Here is an 18,981-nt window from a genome sequence, read left to right as displayed (position 1 = left end):
CTTGATCTAAATAATGCATTTGAAATATATTCTGTGATCACTCACCTCTGCAAATTGTATTTTTTTTAAATGTCCTTATTGTATGGTAGCCTTTAATAAATAAAATGTGTTGATCATTGGTGCTTATTAAGTCTCTCAAAAATCTATTCCATACTGTAGAGATAAGCCTATCAGTTGTTTTTTTAATCTATTAACATTTTCACTTTTTTTGTTCATAATGTCTTATCCTATCAGCCCAATATGACACAGTGGCTTACATATATTTGTTATTCTTCTAAGATGTTAATATTATAATCGTAGTAGAGTTGTTTTTGTGTTTTTTATGTTCCTGCTTTAGAGTGGGAGCAGCTGGAGGAGCGTCTCCAGTGGCTGCTGTAGGCTGGGCATTCAGATTTTGTCTTAATGCTATTGGCTGGCACTATATCGGGGGGTGGAGTGTATGCTCCACAAAACAGACAAGTTGCGCTTCTGTGAACCACTGAAGAGTTGCCACAGTATTTGATGAACTGCATCACTTGATCTGCCTTCATTGTTACTAGAGGGCTTTCAATCCGTTGTTGTTGTGGTTTTTCGGTGCGCGTATTTACGCATTCAAAACTTCAATAACAGAAGCGTTTTTTTCAATTAGCGCTTATTTAGTTTCACTCAAGCGTCCTTTGGAGAACAGGAGATATGGAGTTGGTGTATCTGATGTGTTTGGCGCTGAGCATCGGTGCTTGGTTCGCTTGTGCAGAGAGGCACAGTGTCTACTGGAACGGCTCGAACCCAAAGTAAGTGCGGATCTGTGATTTTGTGCGCTATTTGGCTATATGTCGTGTGTGCGAGTGATAGTGTATGTGGCTCAAATTGTATGTAGTTCAGTCTCAGTCATTCACTGCTCTGTCTGTGTGATTGTGTGTATTTCCCGATGTTTCAAGTGATCTGATTTATTTGACATGTCATGTGAAGCTTCTATATTGTGGACATTGTGTCATTAAGGCCCGGAGGCTGTTTATACTCTCTAAAGGCTACAACTGGCAAAGCTTTTTGTTGTTTTCATTCAGGTGACAATTAAAGGTGCATGAGACGGTTAAGGTGTGAGGTCTACCTTTTTAATTCGCCTAAAAGGATTATGCTCAGACTGTAGCAGCGGGGTTTAAAAGCAGAAGACTGTGAGCAGGATGCCAAGACAGATGGACAGATTCTCCACTATATTTAACCGCAACACATACACAGACATGTACTCCAATAGTAGAAAATAGCCTGACGAGTATGAACTTGGCCTATGAGGCTGTCTGTAGGGTCTGCACCTGTGTGTGTGTGTGTGTGTGTGTGTGTGTGTGTGTGTGTGTGTGTGTGTGTGTGTGTGTGTGTGTGTGTGTGTGTGTGTGTGTGTGTGTGTGTGTGTGTGTGTGTGTGTGTGTGTGTGTGTGTGTGTGTGTGTGTGTGTGTGTGTGTGTGTGTGTGTGTGTCAAAGTGAGAGGCAGATATTGCTGATTACTTTGTTTTGAGGTCAGAAATGTAATGCTATCCTACCACTCAGTGGGATCGATGGAGCTTGACAGACGCGCAATATCGCGGTGCGATTTATTGAGCTTTTAGCGTGGAGCGAGTGATCCCCCCCCACGCTTGAAATACAGTATTATTTTATAACTGAGCTGAAACAGAAGGACGGTCCCCGGCCGCTCCTCTGCTCCCGAGATAGGTCGATTAAAACCCGCCACCGAGACTAAACAAGGGCAAAAGCCATTATGGCCTTTTAGCCTTTGTCTTGATTACATTACTGGCTCAGGCTCTCTAATTGCCCTTTAAGAATGACAATAGACGCGGAGCGAAACAAAAAATAGCCCCTGCTACAAGGAAAACAATTGTCTTGATAATTGGATAAGAGGAGTCTAATGGGAAGTCCTGTCGTCAGAGCAGTGCTTGTGTCATGGGTTAGTCCATGTGTGACTCACAGGCTGGGTTTGGACCCACCTGAGTTTTACACCTGAGTCACCACACACAGAGGCAAAGAACTTTGGTTTAGGTGAGACAGAAAGAAAAGGTAGAAGAGAAATGTGAAACCAGAGGCTCTTTGGTCTGGAGAGAGAGGAAACTGGAGCTTCAAGTTTTAGTTCAAATAATAAAGGATAATGAATACAAAAAGAGGGCAGGGATGGAGACCCGGGTGGTCCGCCATCTCTAATCCATCCCTGAACTATTTATGAGAGTTTTATAACGAAAAATCATAAGTCTAATCTCTTTTGTCTAAATATAGACCCTGACACAGACAGATATAAACTTCACATTCAACAATTAAGACTCCCCACAAATGTCTGCTTGTACTCCAGTTGAAACCTTTCACTTTCCCATTCCCTAATGCTCACTCAAGAGGATAATGACATATAAGCCAAAAATGAAACTATAATCGGCTGACCCCTACATGCCACTTGTATTATATATGTTATGACATTGTACAGTCTAATCTCCACAACTCCAATCCCTAGTTCCCCCCTTAACCTCCCCCTTAACATTACCTCTCACTTCTGTCTCTTGTCCTCTCTTTTTCCATCATCTCCCTTTATCTTCTGGACTCCTGCTTGCTAGCTAAAAGCCCACTTGCCCCAAATCGTTCCCCAGTGATTAATCAGTCACCTGTTCGAAAGGATCATGTTGATCCATCAGCAGGGCTTAGACGGAACCGGGCCGTGGATAATTGATGCTTGATTCTAATGATTGAGAAGCTGTGATTTGTCTTAGTAGGAGGACAGTGACTAGATGGCAGCATTCTGCCCATTCATGTAGTTGAATATAGAGATGTGAAGTACACTGACAGCAGCTGAGGAGTGTGTTTGTGTGTGTAGGGGTGTGTTTGATTTTCACTAACTTGTCAGTACAGTTTCATGTAATCCTATACTTCAAGTCTTAAAGGGATTTAATACGTGTGCATGTTTACAGATTTCCTATAGCTGACAGGTGGAAAGCATGTTTTTCTCAGTCTGGTCCAATCTTGTTTTTAGACTACATGTCTCTGCATGGGTCGACTGTGTGTGTGTGTGTGTGTGTGTGTGTGTGTGTGTGTGTGTGTGTGTGTGTGTGTGTGTGTGTGTGTGTGTGTGTGTGTGTGTGTGTGTGTGTGTGTGTGTGTGTGTGTGTGTGTGTGTGTGTGTGTGTGTGTGTGTGTGTGTGTGTGTGTGTGTGTGTGTGTGTGTGTGTGTGTGTGTGTGTGTGTGTGTGTGGGGCGTGTGAGTGTGAGTGTGAGTGTGAGTGTGACTTGTTGAACTTGTGATGCCCTTTACCAGCCTTTAACGGGAAGTGGTTTTGTTTTTGTTTTGGAGAGTACGTGATTATTAGTGTGTCTCCTAGTGAGTGTGTGCTTGCTCCAACGTCAGAGTAAAATAAGGAGTGGCCGTACCCTTAAGCAGCCTAACCGAGACACGATAAATGTGTGACTCACACTTACACACTCTGGGGGGCAAGAGAGGGAGAACTTGTGTTAATATTAGCTACAGCCAGCATTCCACCCCGCTGTTACTATACTCACCTCAGCTGTGTTTGACTGTGTGTGTGTGTGTGTGTGTGTGTGTGTGTGTGTGTGTGTGTGTGTGTGTGTGTGTGTGTGTGTGTGTGTGTGTGTGTGTGTGTGTGTGTGTGTGGTGTGTGTGTGTGTGTGTGTGTGTGTGTGTGTGTGTGTGTGTGTGTTCTCTCGCTGTACCTGTCTCTTCCTCTCCCCATCTTCACTCCTTTTACTCACTTAAACAGCTGGGACTCCTCCCAGAGTGGCCGCTGGCCCTGAGCCCTCCATCTCTTTTTTTCTACTTACTGATTCAAGTGCATTTAATATCTTCAGTTTTCAGCACAGATGTGGAAGCACAGCCTCCTTTATTACCGTTATCTCTGTGTTATTTGCGGCTTTCATCCATCTAGAGTGGCCCGGGTTTATTTCCCATGCTCCCTGGTATCCGTGCAAATATCTTTATCAGGAGTTTGGTGTAATGTAATATTCTGTTTATCTCCCTCTGTGTCTGGCTCTGTCTGCTTTGCTGTTATTGAAGCAGCCAGGCCTGCCTCGACACGTAGATTTGGCCTGGAGGATGAGTCCAGCCCCCTCCCCCCCCTTTAACTCCATTTAACTTGTACATTTTATACATTTTGTTCCCTCTATCTGTCTCCCGTTGCAATCATTATTTACCCCTCCCCACCCCACGTCCCGTCTGGTTCTTGGCCTCTAATCTCACCAGACTGAGAGCATACACACACACACACACACACACACACACACACACACACACACACACACACACACACACACACACACACACACACACACACACACACACACACATACACTTACACTTACACTTACACTTACACTTACACATACATATACACATACACATACACACACACACACTCCCCCCCCCCCCCCCACACACACACACACACTCCCATACACATAGACACACTTACATAAATTGCAGATGACTTGTAATCTGACCATCTGACCCATAGACACAAAACCATCATCCTGCTGGCTATATTCTATATATATGTATGCCCATGTGATCCTGTGATGTAACTTTTGTCATTTTCGTTAAGCTTTACTATACTGTCTGTGTTTGTGGGTCGGTTGTTTATTGTGTAATCATTACAATATATATAGGTACATTCCTTAATAAACCTGGAGATGTCATAAGGAATAATTCACTCCATAATCTCCCTGATGGAATGCTTCCTTCATCAGAACAATCAATTACAAGCACTATTGGACATTTCATTTAGCCTGCTGTGCATACTTCCATTTAATATCAGAAGGATTTGTGTGATTTCCCTACTGACATAACTGTCCTCTTTCCATACATGCTTATAGAACATACATACTTTCATGCATCATCCCACCCAGCACCAGCTGGCTAAATAAGACAAACTACATTATATATTTCATATGTGTCCCAGGTCTTTGGGCATTCTCATTCCCGGTCACAGTATCCTTGCACCTCTGTTTTTCTCTCTGCTCTTCCTCTCGCTTCCTTATCTGTGGTCCAGACTTCCTACCAGTCCCCCCCATTCTCACAGGCCTTCCTCTGTTTTGGCCCCAGTAGTTTTCCACCAGAGGAAGACAGAGCACCTCTGAGCTTTGGCTCTGCTAACATTAGAGAAGCCTACTCCTGCCTAGCACTATCATAGTATGTGTGGGCAAGCATGCGTGTGCGTGCTATGTGTACACTCGCTGCTCATTCATAGCATTTCAGGCATACCATGGCACTGTTGTCCACTCATAGCCCACGGTCGCCCTCTAAGGGCAGAATTGGCTAAATATTTCTCACAGATGGACTCCTGCTCAAGTATTTCGAGGACGTTCTGCCTCAGCTAATTAACACTTTTTTTCAAATATGACAAGTTAAATAATTAATTTTAGAAGAAGTTACTGAACTTTTTCCCTCTCTCTCAGCTAATCAAGACAGACAGAGGAACACAGATTAACTCTGAATGACCCCAAAACATATGAAACCACGCATGATAGCATTTGGCCTTCCTCTATTCATGGTAGACAGAATAGGAGGCTACAATAACGGAGACAGGGTGAAAGGATTTTGGGGGCAGAGAGGAGGAGGAGTTGAGGCCGGGGTGCAGGGTGAAAGAAGGGTGAACTAGAGAAAGGGATTTGTGTTGAGAAATTAGCCTGGATGAAGAGCGTTGGTATATTATGTCAGCATTAACAGACAAGAGAAAAATAGAGGATAGGCAGAAGGGGGATGGGCTGATTTTGGAAGAATAAAGGAGAGGCAGACGGAGGGAGGAGAGAGTGGACAGTGATGGATGAAGGAAGGGGAGATGTCTTGAGTTGAATAATGGAGAAACGGCTGGACTGACCATTTTAAATGCTCATCTTGCAAGGGCCAAAAGGACTCTCAGTGTTTTAACTATAGTGCATGCATATAACAACACAGATTAGCATGTAGTTACTACAATGAAGCTGAGTAGGGACAGCCAATGGTGTTGGTGCCTAGTAGAGGAAGAGTTGTCTTCTTATTGCAAGACAATGAGACAGAGGAAGAATGAGGCTTTATTACATTGGAAGCTAATCTAGAAAGATCTAACAGTGTATATTAGATTGGCTCGGTAATGGAGTATCCCACTAGTGAGCAGCTAAACCCATTAGAACCACTGACAGCTCCTCTGCCTGTGTGGAAGGAGGTGTGAAGCTGCTATACCACAGCAAATTAATAGGGTATTAAGTGTACACGTCAAAGTAAAAGTGTGTGAGAGTGTGACTGGAAATTTGATGAGCGCGCCTTGTGAAAACATAGTAAACCTTCCAAACCGCAGCGTCCCCCCCCCCCCCCCCCCCCACAGATCTAACATTCCAGTGTGTGCACACTTACTACTTGATTACCTGCAAAGCAAATGGAGGGGGATGCATCATCTGTTTAGTGTTTGACGGTGCTGACTTGCTCAGTGTGTGAAACGAATATCTTCAGCGCTGACTCAGATGTTAGCGTGTGTGAGAAGTTGCGACCCTGAACTCTAACCCCTCGACCCAGCTGACAGTTTGAAATGCTCCCTAGAGGGAACGTTGAAAGACAGAGTTCCTGTGTCAGTTGTTTGACCGCAGCCAGTGAGAGTCAGGCGACAAACAGCGGGACAACAGGGAAAGAGGAATGGCAGAAAGAAAATGAAAGAGGTGGTAGAGCTGTGCAAGGACAATAGCAGGACTTCAAAGCCTAAGTGAGAAGGCAGAGTGTTGAAGAACTCACCTACTGTCATAACCCATTTTATAACCTTAAACTCACACACACACACACACACACACACATACACACAACTTGCCCGCTGACGCAAAAGCAAGAGTAGCTCCATAGTGAGAAATGAGTTCTTTGCCGCAGAGAGGAAGAACGGCTACAGCCACCTTCAACCCTTGCTGTGTACCCACACCTCAGTCACATGCAAGAAAACTCACACACACACTTCAACACACAAGAGGCTTCAGTAGGCCTTGATAAACAGATGTGCTCATGAGCCCGGAGCATGAGACGCCCTGAATAAGGGTCTTCAGAGAATCCCTCTCCCATACACACAAACAAACTAACACACAGGAAGTAGACCCTGTGTGGAAAGGAGGTTTGCAACATCTCACACACCTGGCTCTCACTCTCACACACGACATAGCTATCACGTTAACGCGACTCTCACTCTCCCGAGAACTGTCAGTCAGAGGCGAGAGAAAACGTAGAGGGATACGAGAGTCTCCGAGGGTGGAGAGCTTTGATGATTGAAACGCAAAGTAGAGGGAGCGAGGCGGATGGAGTGAGACAAAGGTTTACTATAGTGCAATTCTGGCCCTGAGTTTTTTCCAGCTACTTGATTTGTTGTGAGATAAAGATAACAGAATCCCAGGGGGGGAAATGATGGTTCAAGCATGAACAAAACTGGACATCACAAACTTTAAAACAACTTCAATGCACTGGCAGTGATATGAGCATACATATAACACACATCCACACCAGGCAGGGTAGTGAAAGCTCCACATGGGGTAAGGTAGGGGTTGAAAGGGCCCTGCAGCCTTCAGGCAATCTGTCTTTGGGGAGGGAAAGGGTATAATTACACCCCATTCATTCCCCCTCCCCTCCTTTTCAAGAGAACACGTTGGCCCCAGACCCCTAACAGCTTTTAATTAGCCAGACCAATGGTGGAGTGCAAGAGGAGGGGGGCACATGAGGAGGTGAAGAGAAGGATAAAAGGAGAGTTTTCCTAAAAGCATGAGTTGTGAATGAAATTAGCAACAGAGTCTGTTTTTGTTGGCTTTTGACAAGCCTGTGTTTCCAAGCGGAGGTATACCAGGACGCAGTGTGGGAAAAAAGGTGTATCCTATACAATTTGAAACTACTCTTTACTTCAGAGGAAACAACTAGAGATCTCCAAGTACCTTGTTTTCTTTTACTCTGTTATTACTGCTCCTTCTCAAAAGAAAACAGAGCAGAGAGGAACAAGACGAGAGATATTTTTTGCCAATTACGCTGCTACAGACTATGTCTGTTTTTTTCTTTCACTAAAACATGTGCACTTGCAAATACACACAAACAAAGGCGTGCACACATACACAGGAGTGCACACGCATACAAAGAACCTTTTCTATGTGAGAGCAGTGATTGCAAGTGGAGGCTGATCAGCCTGTTAGCCCTGGATAACAAGTGTAGAGCTGTGCTCAGGGAACAAAGCATGTTTTGACAGGTATAGGTTAGCTCTAACGACACACACTGTAGTACAGCGGCAGGAAGGAGGGGTTAGAGGCCCACGATTGGAGCCAGTTTGTCTGTGACTTGACCAGGGGGTCCTAACAGGAGCCACAACAACAGGACAAGGGGGGCTGGGGACACCACGTCCCTGGCTTTGATGCCGGGGCACACACACTAACAGCACACATAAACAATTGCAGACATACAGGAGTTGTTTTCATGTCACTTTCAATCTCCACAATGCGCTATACACAAGCATCTACAAGCAGTCATTCAACATACAGGTTAATATGTGGCCCCAACAAATCAGTTCATCACTGATTCATAGCTAATTAATTCAATTTTAGTGAGGGACAAAAAAGTGAGGGACAAATGTAACAACTCGTGTTTCGATTGAACATTGTCACTGCAAATATGCAGTGCTGCATTTCTAGTAATTGTTAATCTTTCCTCTAAACTTCATTAGGACCGCAAACAAGCATAGGAAGTGAGCAAAGAGGAGCCGGGGAGTCTTGAAAAGAGCCATAAAACTAAATGAAGGGTGAAGATGAAAAGGGAGAAAGAAAGCGACAGTCTGACGGTCTTCCACCCACTCTGTCTCTGTCTTTAATGAAATCCCAGAGAAATAAGAGACAGATCTTCAGATGGAGACAGCAAATTAGTGTCAGGCTTCACAACAGGAGCTTTGACACATTAATGGACAGACACCCAGGTGGACAATTTAGTGAGACAGAAGCAGTTGAAAAAGACTTGATGGAAAAAGACACTGGGTTGTATAAGATAGAAAAGTGGAATAGCAAGAGAATGGGAGATCTTGTCCTTACAAGTGAGAAGTGAATATCTGCTGAAGGCAAAACAGGGGGAAGAGAGCATGAAGGTGTGTGAGTGGGTTGGTGGTAATGTGAGATTCTAGCATTTTTTCTCGTTCGTAAAAAGTGAACAAGTCCGACCTGATCCTCCTTTGCACAAGTACAGCACAAACAACCTCACATGGTACCTGACCTACACCCTACTAGCTGTGACTGTGTGTGAAAGTGTGTTATCGCGTGAGTAAGCCTGTTTGCTGTTGCTGCACGAGCAAATGTGTGATTAGCCCTCATTGTTACTATTAAAGTGGTGTTGTATGAGCCGTGCTGTAAGGGTGTGTTTAGAAAAACATTTGTCTCTGTTTTTTTGGTAACTGAAAACATTCCCTGCTCGATTAATACATTTGTGAGTAACCTCCTCCTTTCTTTTTGTCTCCCTTCAGCTTCCTGTTTGATGAGTACAAAGTGGAAGTGCGTATTAACGACTATCTGGACATCATCTGCCCCCACTACACCCACGGTGAGGTGTCATCGCATGCAGCTGAGCGCTACGTTCTGTACATGGTGGAGAAGGAAGACTACGAGGTGTGCAAGCCTCACTCCTTCGACCAGCTGCGTTGGGAGTGCTCACGGCCGTTCGCTCCCCACGCTCCCGAGAAATTCTCAGAGAAATTCCAGCGTTTTACCCCCTTTACCCTGGGCAAGGAATTCAGACAGGGAGAAAGCTATTATTATATCTGTAAGTATAATTAATAAAACCTTTTCATCAACTTGTTGTGATCCTCAGAAGGTATCTTGTACTAAAACTGTCCTCTCTTCCTTATTTTCCACAGCCAAGCCGATGCATCACCATGGCCAGGATTGTCTAAGGCTGAAAGTGGATGTTGCCGGGAATAGCGGCTCCGCAAAGACCAATGTAGAAAAATCCAAGGCAGAAAATACAGGAAAGAGCTCAGATGGAGGCAAAGGGAAGTTACCCTCTGGAGGAGTTCACAACCCTTCTAACCGGCTCCCAGCAGGTGAGGATCGTTCAAACTAAAATACCAGACAGATGCAACATAGTCACAGCAGTCCCATGTCTGAGAAGAGCTCAGCTGGGGGTGTTTTACATGCCTGATTGATGAAATCCAATACTGACTCTCCCTCCCTTTTCTTTTCTCAGATGACCCTGCTGCGTTGGAGCCAAAAGTACAGAGGAGCGTCGGCAGTTCACAAGCAAAGCTGGTCTCCTTTTCACTCGTCTTTACCCTGCTCCCAGCCCTGTTAGCGCTGATGCTACACTAACTGAGCAGGATGCTGAAACAGAGACAATGTCAACTCAATGCCGGTCATTGGGACCATGAATGAACACAGATTTTTTTATACATATTTTTTATACGAGCATGGACAGTGCTGTGAGTGTGCGTTTGCGTGTTTATTTGTGTGAATGTGAAACGTGGATCGTTCCAAAGAAGAGGACCTTTTTTATTAGTTTATAACGAGGTTGGAAATTCTCCTTTATGATCGTTTAAGATGCACTCTTTTTTTTAAAGTCATTACGAACAAAACTTCAAGCAAACTGATCAAATACTTTGTGGATGATTATCAATGTGAAAAGGACAAGAGGAATACATTGTATTCATTATCCCGTGTTTTCAACTTTGGTACAAATTTGCATTGCGCTCCCCATCTCCAAATGTTAGTCATTTTTCTTCCTCTACATGTAGAGAAGTTATTAAGTCTGTGTGTTGCAAATGTTGTCCTCAACTTCCAGGACTGTAGGATTTTTGTCATGTTGTTGTGTAGCACTCAGCTCCCTATTGTTCCATCTGAAGTCTGTTTTATCTTTCAAGTCTGTCAAAACACCACTGTGAGATCCACACGGATACAAAAGCAGTCAATCTGGTTTAGCTGAACTCCACTGAAAGGATCTGATTTCACACACTCTTTCAGTTCAGCTGTAAGACAACACGGGCTCATGGGTCATTAAACACTAGAGTAACATAATACATTTAATGAAGTGTTTTGATTTGATTTGAAGAAATGCACCATAATCAATTAGGATCCTAAAAATATGTATTATGTTTTGTGTCCCAAGTCTTTACTAGTCGATCACATGTTCTCATTAGGTAGATAGCCAATGATCAGCAGACAAAAATATGAAGATACATTTGAAAACAAACATGGGATTCAGGGAGCTGAGCATCTTCAGTACTTAAGGTTATTCACTCATTTCTACATGGTACACTGGCTGATGTGCAGATGTGTTTCCATTTGCACATAGTCAAACCTCAAACTGAAGGGACTTCCCAGATTACATTTACAGTTGTTTGTTTTCTTGTTAATCATGCTTCATTTTGTAACTGTATATATGTGAATATGTACATAGAGAAAACTATAAGAAACTGTTTTAACATGTGAAATAAAAAAACGTGACGTAATTATAGTTTCTTTGTTTTTCATTAGCACCAGTGGTATTTATTGTGCGTCTTAAAATCCTGCTGACATCATTGTTATGAATTACACAATATTTTGGTACCGATTAAATCTCTCCTCTACATTTCCAGGTCTTTCCCAACCTCAATTCTCATCCCCCCTTTTCTCTGCCCTCTCCCACCTTTCATCCCTGGGTGCACAACTTGCCCTGGCTTAGATTTCACAGTCTGAAAACCAAACACGAGTGGGGTACGATGAAGGAGTGGGTATACAGGATATTGCAGCCAGAGAGGCCCAGGAGCAAACTGACAACAGGGTGTGAAGGTGTCACTCTCGCCTCCTCCTTTTTTCCCTCCTTTTTTCCCCTTTCTTGTACTGCTCTGTACATACTCTTGGATCTACACAGCGGTATGTTGAATGAAGAGGAGCACAGTGCGCTGACCTTCATACCTGCGAACCTCAGAGCTGACTGAAAACTGCCAAAAGTCACCGTCCCCTGTAAAACCACGCAAAATACACATTCAAATCCAGGAGTTAAACTGAGTTGTTGATATTTCTATACTCACGTCATAGTTTAAATTCACCGCAGATGATCACACAGCCTCTGAAATCTAACATTGATGTAACTGTATAGTTCTGTGCAGGTTAAAGCAGGAATTTCACTGCCCGATGAAACACACCAAACATGGTGATTTTCACATACTGTCTCAATAATGTTTCATGATGTCATACAGCAATGTGCAGAGATTATGAAATTTAAATAGACTGTATCCCTAAGATTAACAAAAGTAAACAGTACAAGCATCACAAATAAAAAACACCATCAAACTGGAGACAAAGAAGTAGCAAAAATGCCTTGAATCAGAAATGTGTACTCTGCAATATTTTCATACTTTTACGTTAATGTTGTATGTAAAATCTTAATTGTCACAATGTCTAACCACAGCAATCAGATGTTGCAGAAAATAAGAAATAATTCAGTGTTTCCCTCTGCATAGGCGGAGCAAAAATAGAATACAATGAAATGCACTTCAAGTTGTTCTTACGAAAAATATTGGCAAATATACAGTTAGTTCTTCTAGAAAGCAAGAAACCACGTGTACTTAGGAAACATATTGAGATTTTTACCATGTCTGAAAGTATAGACAAGACAAAGGGTCCATTTAGGAAAGAGCTTTAGATATTGCAATTACAGTCTATATTTTATTTACAATTGAATAACAGGAACCAGAGACAAAAGAGCATCTATGTAGAAATGACAACAATCATTATAAGATAAAGTGAAAAATAATATGTCAGATGCAAACTCTTTCTGTTAAAGCTAAAATAAAAAAAAGTGAAGAAGGGAACATTATATATTAAATGTCAAGTTTGAGAGATTGTTAACAATGGTCCTTTTTTAAACTCACCCACTTCTGCAGCTATGATGCTCGGCCTGAATCGTCTGATCGAAAGGCCAATGATTGAGGGGGAACAGTGGTAATTCTGGTAGTCTTGCATTTACAACACGCTGAGGTCAAAATCCATCAGCAGGATCAGTGAACCTTCAAAACATCTAATATCTGCCAAGTAATTATTTATTGCTGATCATATACACATATTCCTTAAAATGGTTTGGATTCAGTGAACATTACACGGTTCATCTCAGTGTTCTATAATTCTATTTTATTATTTTTGACCAATTTAATTTCCCAATCCAACATCTGAAGTGAAAAGTGTTTTTGGTGAATTGCATCGCTAATAAAACCATTATCCACTACAGGAAATCACCAAAATCATGCAAAAGTATATTTCTTCAAAGAAATATAGGATACAATTATTGTGTAAAGCTATTTCACTTCACTGAATGAAGTTATTGAATATTTTTGCAGTATTTATTTTCGGTGTTGCACTTTGTAGACGGTCCCTGAGCACTCGTCCCCAGTCCTGCTTCAGGTAGAGATCAATGCAAGTGGTACAGCTCGAAGGACAGAACGTATTAGCTTAGCCTTATCACTGTTTTAAAGAGACGCGGTTTGTGTTTTAAGAGTTTGAATCCGTCTTTCTAATTTACTTCTACCGACTGCTTTTTTCAACGTCATGACGCGTGTGCAAATGGCATCGTTTCAACATCCTATTGGAGCAACCCTTTCCACATGCTTCATCCCACAGCCAATCAGAGCCCAGAAACACTGAGCACACTGATTGCAAACACGGAAATACAAAAAAAGTGAGAAAAGCAGATCCTCCGCGTAGTTGTATTCTATCTTTTATTGCAACCAATTTAAGCACCAGCACACATTGCTCGTAAAAACACACAACCAGGTAGACTGTTAGAGTCTTTTTCTCTCCTTCTATGGATTTAATGCAGCTTCTGTCATGGGCCTGCATCGTGTTTACAGTCGGGATGTTCTCGACTGGACTGTAAGTTAAATGGCAAATGTAATCTTGTATAGCACATTTTCCATTCACATGTTTATGCTACTTTATTGGTTTGAAGGACACATTAGTGCATTAAGAATAATTGCTTGAACCCATGTTATCCACAGGGGTGTTAACTTGTAAAATAAACTTTACTCTGTCTCTCTGTCTCTGCCTACGTCTGTGCGTGTATTTAGGACCGACCTGAAGAAGATGAGAGAAACCAAGAGTGCAGACAACATCCAGTTTCTACCTTTCCTCTTCACATGTCTTAAGTGAGTGTGTGTGTGTATATGTGTGGATATGTGAGTGTGTGTGTAGTATTGTTGTCCAGCTCTCCTGGTCATCACATCTGATGCCCATCATGTTTCCACAGTAACCTGGGCTGGTTGTATTATGGGCTTCTGAAGAAAGATCAGACGATTGTCTTCGTCAACGTTATCGGAGCTCTTCTCCAGATCCTCTACATTATCGCGTACCTCCACTACACAACACAAAAGGTGAGCCAATAAGGGTAGACGGATGCCACTCAGTGCAGATTCAACTATTATTAAATTGGCACAATCCTGTCTCACGTCAACTCTGTGGTTTTTTTGTGTTCATGTCAGAGGCTGGTGATGTCCCAGACTGTAGCAGCAGGGATGGTGCTGGCGTGCGGTTGGTTCTACTTCACCACGTTTCTTCCTGAAGGAGACTCTCAGCTCAGCCAGCTCGGCCTCACCTGCAGCGTGATCACTGTCAGCATGTACCTGTCCCCACTCACTGACCTGGTACACGCTCACACGCATTACAAACAAACACAACACGCACAGTGCATGCTCACAGTCAAATGAAGATATGAGGAGACTCAAAAGTATCCTATTTCTAGCAATATGCAATACCCACTGGTGGTCATTTACAGAAATACTTTATTGAGGTAAAATGTTGAGGTAATTGTCCTTTACTTAAGTATTTCCATTTTCTGATTATGTATACGTCTGCTCTACTTCATTTCATAGGCCAATATTTTACTTTTTACTCCATTAAGGGCATACAAATAAGGGTAGACTTAAATGTTCACTGGGGGAAGGGTGTATATATATATATATATATATATATATATATATATATATATATATATATATATATATATATATAAACTAATTAAAATTAGCTTCACCTTCGGCAGCTGCAACCTTAAAGTAGAGAACACCTTGATAGATCAATTATTACATTCCAGTAAGATGATGTATCACTCTGAAATGGTCCATTCTGCACCATCAAGATTTGTACTTGTGGTGCTTTAAGTATATTTTGGTGCCAATACTTTTGTACTCTTCAATGATAATGCTACTTTTAGTAAAATGTTTGAGTAGACCTACTTTCACCTCTGTTACCAATATTGCAAAGTATCACAGGGACAGACAGTTGCCCGATAAATACACTTTGAAATCTTCCGTCTTTTGAACAAAATCTATAAAATGCCAAGATGAAAATGTAATGCTCTTAAAAAATTTGTATCACTCTTAATTCCTTTTTCTGTTGTGCAAATCCAGAAAGTATAAATAATCACTTAATACATTATCAACAAACCAGTTATGAAAAAGCAAACAAGATAGTCTTTTGATTTGATCATATGCGTTCCCTTATTAGTGTCATATCTTGTTTGGATGGCACTCTTTTTTAAATTATAATAAATCTGAGTTATTTACCAAAATTAAGTTGAAAGAGTTTAAGAAATGAGCTTAGTGAATTATCCCAAAGTGTAGGCAGTCATTCATGTTACTAGTCAATTCTTTGTTTCCGCCCCTTAAAACCTGTCAAATAACAGCTGGTTTCATGTCTAAGTGTAGCTTTAGGTGGATTTATGTTGTTCCTGTAAAGGAGCGCTAATGATGAATTGGAGAAAAGTGGTGCCCAGGGCTTTATAATGATTCTACTGCAAAGTTTACATATTTTACCTCCAAAGACATGAAACCGTCACTGAAAAAGAATGCATCCTGTGAAACCTGCAAATCAAGTTTTTAGGCAGGATGTTATTCTTAAACACTTAGTGTGTTCTTAAAGTGTTTTTGTACGTGTCACAGTGCATACACAATGAACAATATTCACTTCAACAACTGTAAAAAACACATGTAGTTTTTGACCATGTACCTATACTGAACCTCTGCACAGACAACAGGCAGCATATCAGTGTCTAAGTATCTGACCTCTTTCAGGTAAACTCTGCACGTGCAGATATATTTACCAGTGAAGGGATAAGTCCCCTGGTCTCTCTCTTTCCTTTGTCTCGTTGTGTCATCTTGTCGCTCCGTCCACTATCCTGTTTGTCTCCTTCCCTCCATCTGCTTCAGAGCACTGAATGACCCTCAGTCAGTTTCCTGCCTTTTTTTTCTCTCATCTGCGTCTTCCTGTTATTCTCTGTCTCTATCTGTTTGGGCCTTATTCCCTTGGTTACATTATGGTGTCTCCTTACATCTTACATAATCTTTTTGTTTGCTCTTATTAGCCGGGATAATATCACACTTATTCAGACTGTTCTTTATGAAAGGCATTCATAGTGTTGGAATTGTTTATGCACAAATAGTGACATGTAGAAGCCAATTTCTAGAATTTCTGTGTCAACGTTGTAACTGTGCGAGGGGAATGCCAAAGCTATTTGACAAGTACTTTAATGTAATTTTGATAGAGCCCTAATGCAGTGTGTATTGAAGCAGCATTTTGTTTTATTTGGAGGGGGGGCAAATAAGCATGTTATTTCTTATTTACACATTCAGCAGAACATAGCGACATAATTATTCATTCGGAGATGACCTCTAACATATGCAAGTCTGATATTCATTGTCTTTTTAGCTCTGTTTTGGTCTGTGGGGATCTGCAGAGGAGTCAATGATAAACTTTGTTTGTCTCTGCGAATCATATCTTTCACATTACAGAGTTATTTGACCCATATAAAAGACTTTAATTACAGCAGCTGTATCTCTATGGTTATCTCTTTCCCACCTCCCTTTCAGGTAGCGATAGTGCGTAGTCGTGATGTCCAGCGCTTGTCCTTCCCTCTGAGTGTCGCCACCTTCTTCACTTCAACCTCCTGGGTGCTGTACGGCCTCCAGCTACACGACCAATATATTTGGGTAAGACACAGTGAATATGCACACAAATCACACCTGGTAACACACCTTTTAAAAGTGAAATGAAATGCAGGTCAAATGAAAGCTATGGTTTCCTAAATGTTTGTGTTCATTGCAGGTTCCAAACACGCCTGGGATCTTCACCAGCCTCATCAGATTTTATCTGTTTTGGAGATTTGCGGCTGTCAATCAAAGCTCACCTGCTTATAGGTCCATGTAGAGATGAGAAAATGAGGGGGGAAGTAATACAAACGAAAAAGATCTGTTGACTCCATGAAGGGCTGCAGCGAAGACCCCTGCCCATCACCTGTCTTGTACTTTTAAGCAGAGAGATATAACCTGTTAATGGGTGAGCACTGTGGAAGTGGAGACAGTTTTGTGTGTTTGTTACCTTTTTGGGGAGGTGTTCACAAATAATGGAGTGATGGTCTGGTTCAACAGTTTTTTGTCTGCAACTATTTGTTAATCATGTCTCCTTCTTTGTGTCGTTCAAGTGCCTTATGTGAGATCCTGTTTGCCATTAAAGATGAATGGCATTTACTGATCTCCCAACATGCCAGGAGACTTGCAATCTGTTCCCAATCCGGTGAATGTGACTCACCTCCTACTAGCCAAAGATGTGGAGTTGAAACTTGCTGGCTGCTATTTTAATATCATATTGTGCTCTGTTCCCTGGTACTCATGTATGGAATAATATAGTATATTCATAGTATTCCCTGGTGATGCAATGATGGTTTCATATCCTTTTAGATTTGGTACTCTCGCTTTTGTATCCTGGTGCAGACACATATATTGAGTTATCAGTAGCAGTAAGTTATATTTGTTATTTCTATTATATATTTCATGTCAGAGTCTTTCTGTTACATAATGTGTATGTTGGATTATGTCCACGATAAAATATTGTCTACTTTTATTAGTAATGCTATTTTTATAAGCTATTTGTATATGAGATTACAAATGCAGTAAAAAAAAATAACACCATAGTGTTTGTTTAAAAGAATGAATAATGTTTATTTCTGTCGTGGGTAATGGAGTCTTGCTTGTCTCCTCATTATAATCTGTAATATGGACATGTTATGCAAATGAAACAGCCGGTTGTCAGCGCTGATTCACACTTCTAAAGTTTGTAAGATCTTTAAAAGGTGTCATGTTAATACATTTTTACCTAAACTCTCAATGACTTTTGTTTCTTATTGCTTGTTTACTTGTGAACATGAATGTTATTTTGGCCCAGCAAAGTGATAAAGCTGCACTTGACCCTTTGAAGTAGGAAGATTTGTGCTGTTGGTTTTGTTTTGAACGCAGTAATGAGCTTACATGCAGATGTGTGGAGATAAGCGTGTGTGTGTGTGTGAGAGAGAGAGAGAGAGAGAGATTGGTGGTTGTTGAACAAGAAGAGACAAAAGCCTGTTTGATGGTGCAGCAGTGTGAATGAGCTTGTTTGTGTGAGTATGTTGATACAGAGAGGGCAGTGGTGGGAAAGGCCATGCCAGAGGTTCTCATCGTGTGTGTGTGTGTGTGTGTGTGTGTGTGTGTGTGTGTGATTGGCCTCTCTTCCTGAGCCCAAAGAGCCTGCCCCTGACAGAGGACACAACACTGTATTGTGCTGGAGTTGAGTGTTATGTAGAAAAACTAGGCTAAACGTCCTGGAAGTTGGAGATAAATGAGCTAGAGTTGAAAGAGAGAACAAGAAAAAAAAAAGGGGGGAAACTTTTGAGCAGACGATGAGGAAGTAGAAGGGAAGAATGTGTAAATGAGACAGCGGTAGAAACGGTAAAACCTGGGACAAGAAGAAAATAATATCCAGGAGAAATATAGGTTTGGCTTTTGTATTGTTCTGGTGTAACATGACAGAAGTTTATTTAAACAAAAGACTACAGTCATGCTAGTGGTTAGCTGGGCTAAATACTAGCAACAACATAATTCTCAGGTCAATGCTTACATGCTGTTGTGGTTAAATGTTTACAATGTTGACTGCTGGAATTGAGAATGTTAGCATGCTGACATACTAATTGGCACTTAGCAAAAGGTGTAGCTGATGGTAATGTCATT

At 41.7% G+C, this 18,981-nt stretch overlaps 2 protein-coding genes across 2 annotated transcripts; both read left to right on the top strand.

Moving 5' to 3' along the window:
• The first annotated feature begins 466 nt into the window (after positions 1-466).
• On the top strand, positions 467-11,424 carry efna1b (ephrin-A1b). Its single transcript, XM_079641016.1, has 4 exons — positions 467-770; positions 9,448-9,743; positions 9,838-10,023; positions 10,167-11,424. Exons 1-4 carry the CDS (start codon positions 673-675, stop codon positions 10,286-10,288), a joined length of 702 nt encoding a protein of 233 aa, XP_079497142.1. The 5' UTR covers positions 467-672; the 3' UTR covers positions 10,289-11,424.
• Positions 11,425-13,588: 2,164 nt separating this feature from the next.
• slc50a1 (solute carrier family 50 member 1) lies at positions 13,589-18,106 on the top strand. Its single transcript, XM_079692044.1, has 6 exons — positions 13,589-13,822; positions 14,017-14,094; positions 14,196-14,319; positions 14,428-14,589; positions 16,813-16,932; positions 17,048-18,106. Exons 1-6 carry the CDS (start codon positions 13,755-13,757, stop codon positions 17,147-17,149), a joined length of 654 nt encoding a protein of 217 aa, XP_079548170.1. The 5' UTR covers positions 13,589-13,754; the 3' UTR covers positions 17,150-18,106.
• The last annotated feature ends 875 nt before the right edge of the window (positions 18,107-18,981 follow it).

Source organism: Notothenia rossii (genome assembly GCF_949606895.1).
Source record: "Notothenia rossii genome assembly, chromosome: 7".
NCBI lineage: Eukaryota > Metazoa > Chordata > Actinopteri > Perciformes > Nototheniidae > Notothenia > Notothenia rossii.
The sequence above is the reverse complement of the archived record's forward strand: the minus strand, read 5'-3'. Positions and strand labels throughout refer to the sequence as shown.

What these genes read in the sequence shown, in the direction of transcription:
- slc50a1 (XM_079692044.1), top strand. Translation starts at nt 13,755, where the DNA reads ATGGATTTAATGCAGCTTCTGTCATGGGCCTGCATCGTGTTTACAGTC. An exon ending in TTCCTCTTCACATGTCTTAA is followed by an intron (nt 14,095 to 14,195) that starts GTGAGTGTGTGT and finishes ATGTTTCCACAG; the next exon opens with TAACCTGGGCTGGTTGTATT. An exon ending in TACACGACCAATATATTTGG is followed by an intron (nt 16,933 to 17,047) that starts GTAAGACACAGT and finishes TGTTCATTGCAG; the next exon opens with GTTCCAAACACGCCTGGGAT.
- efna1b (XM_079641016.1), top strand. Translation starts at nt 673, where the DNA reads ATGGAGTTGGTGTATCTGATGTGTTTGGCGCTGAGCATCGGTGCTTGG. An exon ending in TGGAACGGCTCGAACCCAAA is followed by an intron (nt 771 to 9,447) that starts GTAAGTGCGGAT and finishes GTCTCCCTTCAG; the next exon opens with CTTCCTGTTTGATGAGTACA. An exon ending in TTCTAACCGGCTCCCAGCAG is followed by an intron (nt 10,024 to 10,166) that starts GTGAGGATCGTT and finishes TTCTTTTCTCAG; the next exon opens with ATGACCCTGCTGCGTTGGAG.